The sequence below is a fragment of the Ipomoea nil genome, unplaced genomic scaffold, assembly GCF_001879475.1.
Source record: "Ipomoea nil cultivar Tokyo-kokei standard unplaced genomic scaffold, Asagao_1.1 scaffold1421, whole genome shotgun sequence".
Lineage (NCBI taxonomy): Eukaryota > Viridiplantae > Streptophyta > Magnoliopsida > Solanales > Convolvulaceae > Ipomoea > Ipomoea nil.
In genome coordinates this window covers 8,229,999-8,233,139 of record NW_017617849.1, presented here as the reverse complement: position 1 = coordinate 8,233,139, position 3,141 = coordinate 8,229,999, and the positions used below count along the sequence as shown (strand labels likewise).

At 38.4% G+C, this 3,141-nt stretch overlaps 1 protein-coding gene across 1 annotated transcript; it reads right to left on the bottom strand.

Moving 5' to 3' along the window:
• Positions 1-1,864: 1,864 nt before the first annotated feature.
• On the bottom strand, positions 1,865-3,141 carry LOC109187268. The gene is made up of 2 exons (XM_019337443.1): positions 2,623-3,141; positions 1,865-2,534 (listed from the first exon to the last, which is right to left on the bottom strand). The coding sequence occupies exon 2, from the start codon at positions 2,530-2,532 to the stop codon at positions 2,035-2,037; it is 498 nt and encodes a 165-aa protein (XP_019192988.1). The 5' UTR covers positions 2,533-2,534; positions 2,623-3,141; the 3' UTR covers positions 1,865-2,034.

The following is a 3,141-nucleotide window of genomic DNA, read 5'->3' as shown; positions in this document are numbered from 1 at the left end:
CCCAGGTAGTTATGCAGCAATTAGTCAATTAACTAAGTACTCTAGAAATGCCCCTTCCCCCTTCTCTTTTTAGCTGAATATTCACTAATCACTATTGGGTCAGCTTAGCATAAAGTCCACAAACTCAATTGTGATTACAGAAAGTAGAAATGCAGGTCATTGACTAAAACTGCTTTGCTAAGGTATAGGCCGGTCTAATAATTATACTCAAAGGCCTACATCGAAATGGATTGATATTGAAATGATGTGAAGTTCAGCAAATATTTTACTCCGTACTATATAGTTGGTAAAACGTATAATTTATTTGCACTCTCTAATTGAAAAGGAAAAGTAGTTTACCTGATCCTTGTATGCCAAAATATTGTTACATGTCTTCAAGCATCTCTCAAAAAATTTAAAACTTATTACGGAGTACTTTTTTGTTGATACTGTGAATTTTTTTTACTGACTCTGTTACAATGTAGTATCTGTTTATAATTACTTTCTCAACCTACTGAAGCGCAAAGTGTCAATACCGTCATTACTGGGGACCAATTGGGAGAGTCACTTCGTGCCTATTTGTCCTTATTAAAAAAAATGTTGTTAACACATTCGTGGTGGCTACTGGCTGATAAAAAATGGGTTTTAGTATTGGTGGGAGAAAATGGTGTGGATGATTCACACTCATTTGTCTGCATCTGTATGTCAACGCCTTAAGATACTAGCTATAAATGATAAGTGATAGGGTTTATTCTATATTCCACACAATTGAAGTTGTCCACTTCCTCCACAGTCCACAGGTATGGAGCACTAATTAAGCTTCCTGTTTCTCTTAACATTAACAAACAGCCCTGTGGCCTGATATTATGTCATAATTGGCATACTGTACTTGATTTATAATAATACCAAGCAAACAAAAAACCTAGTTTCCTTAAAATATAGATGAATTGCTTTGTCATTTAGATAACAGATTCAAGAAATCGAGGTTATTATATGGTAAAATATGGTGGATGGCGTGATTGGGTTGTTAGTTGCTTATAAGAAGAAATGATTGAGGTTAGGTGCCCTAAGTGATGGAGAGAGGTGGGGCCCCATGATTAAAATAAGGCGATGTTTGGCTCTTTGCATTGCACACCAACCAAAGGATCGGATGAGTAGATGAGATATTCTTACTCATCTCAAATAATGCCTTGCTGGAGCCTTCAAGGAAAAGAATCAGTCTGAGGGTGTAAGAATTTTGATCGCGTAGATTCCTTCAAATTATATGCGCCAACTGATTATTTCAATATTATATTTACATTATCACTTTACATTTTTTTTTATCATTTATTGGCATTGAACAAAAAAACAAATTCTCCTTGACGCACAGTCATATGTCTTGCGATGTTTATACAAAATCAATTTAAAGTCTTCTTCAAATTTTTATAAGATTATTAAAAATAGGAGTAGCAATTTAACCTGTTTTGTTTTATTAGGTTACTCTACAGTCCTATAAATGTTCATGCAATATGCATGAGTTTTCCTTTTTAACAAACACTCCCATGTATAATTCATACAACATTGTACAGCACTAGTTAAGTGGGCCCTATATGCCAAGAATCAGATGAATAGAGGCATAGAGCATATTACCCTGTCCAGAATCATGTTTCTGGCTTTTGCTAAACTTTACTACGTTCTTTCTCCATCCCTCTATTCTGAATGCGATAGATGATTCACAGCATTTCTTTCTTTCTAAATCAAAGCCTTCATCGTTTGAATGCCGTAGATTTACGACACTGTTTCCTATCTACTCCTACGCTTGCTTTTACGTGAGATTATATTTTCTTAGAATTAAACACAAAATAATACGTAGTATATGAAAGTACCACCAAGTGTAATAAACACGTTTTTTGATATTTTGGATTTTTATTTTTGATAAATATGTACTCAAAATGAAAATATTACATAGTAGTAGGGTAGTATTGTTTACATTTAGATCAAAATTCAAAATTCAAAAATAACATTTATTTTGTGTTTTCGTTTTTTTTTTTAATTAAATATATATTTTTGTTATTTTTATGAGTCTGGTTCCTTATCCGTGCTATGATCCACCGGAGGTAGATTCGGAATGCAACTCTCCGTCCTAGTCAAAACCGCTCTACGGTTAATACTGACGGCGTTCTTCGTGGGACTGCAGGGCAAAGACGCGACCTTCCGCGACTCCGAGCTCCGCCTCAGAATCTGCTTCATCGTGGCGATTAAGTGAACGGCTGGATTGGGAGGCGGAGTGGTACACCGGAACTTCTTACAGAAGTTGAGGTGCCGCGCCAGGGCCTCCTCCGCGCTGATCAGCCGCTCGCTGCGCACGATTTCATCCTTCACCGCCTCGGCGCAGAGTCCGCAGATCCACTTCCCCTGGTACCGTTCGCGGATCGTCTCTATGTACTCCTGAGTGCATTCCTCCGACAAGCCGCAGCAGTCACACTTCACGAACTCCGCCTCTAACGGCGGCGCCGCCGCCGCCACCGTGGCGGCGTTCACCACAACCGAATCGGTAATAATCGTGGTCGACATAGCTGTTCCAAATCCAAAACAATCAATCAATCAAAAAAAAACCGCAGAAATGAAGAAATCAAACCAGATTCAAAAGTCCGAAGAAATTACCAGCAGAAGCCGAGATTAAACAGACAGAATAAAAACCTCCAACAAATTATTACTGTCCACAGAAAAATTGTCTCCGCTTCTGCTTCTCCAAAGAGGATACTCAGCAAACTCAATCTTCAATCGTCCCCCGCCCGCCTTCCTCCGCCTTTACATCGTCCGGCACAAAAAATGAATCCGTGGAACGCATATTTCTCAATTAAATACACAAACTCTTCCTTTCCGTTACATAAATCTCATTGTAGATCTCATAGTAATGAGCAAAAGATAAAGAGATAAAATTCATATGAGCATGAAGAAAGGGATGAGAGATAATGCAGTAAATGCAGAGGGAATGGAAGGCACAGGCTAACGGAGATAGGATGAAGAAATAAGGAAATAAATAGGAAAAGGAATCTCAATGATTGATGGACCATCCACGTCAGCTTTTAATCCCCCGAATTTATCGCGAATTTCATTCCGACCGCAAAATTTCGAGTGCCAGACGAGCCATTCCTCTGTTCCGTTGAAAAAGGAGAGATT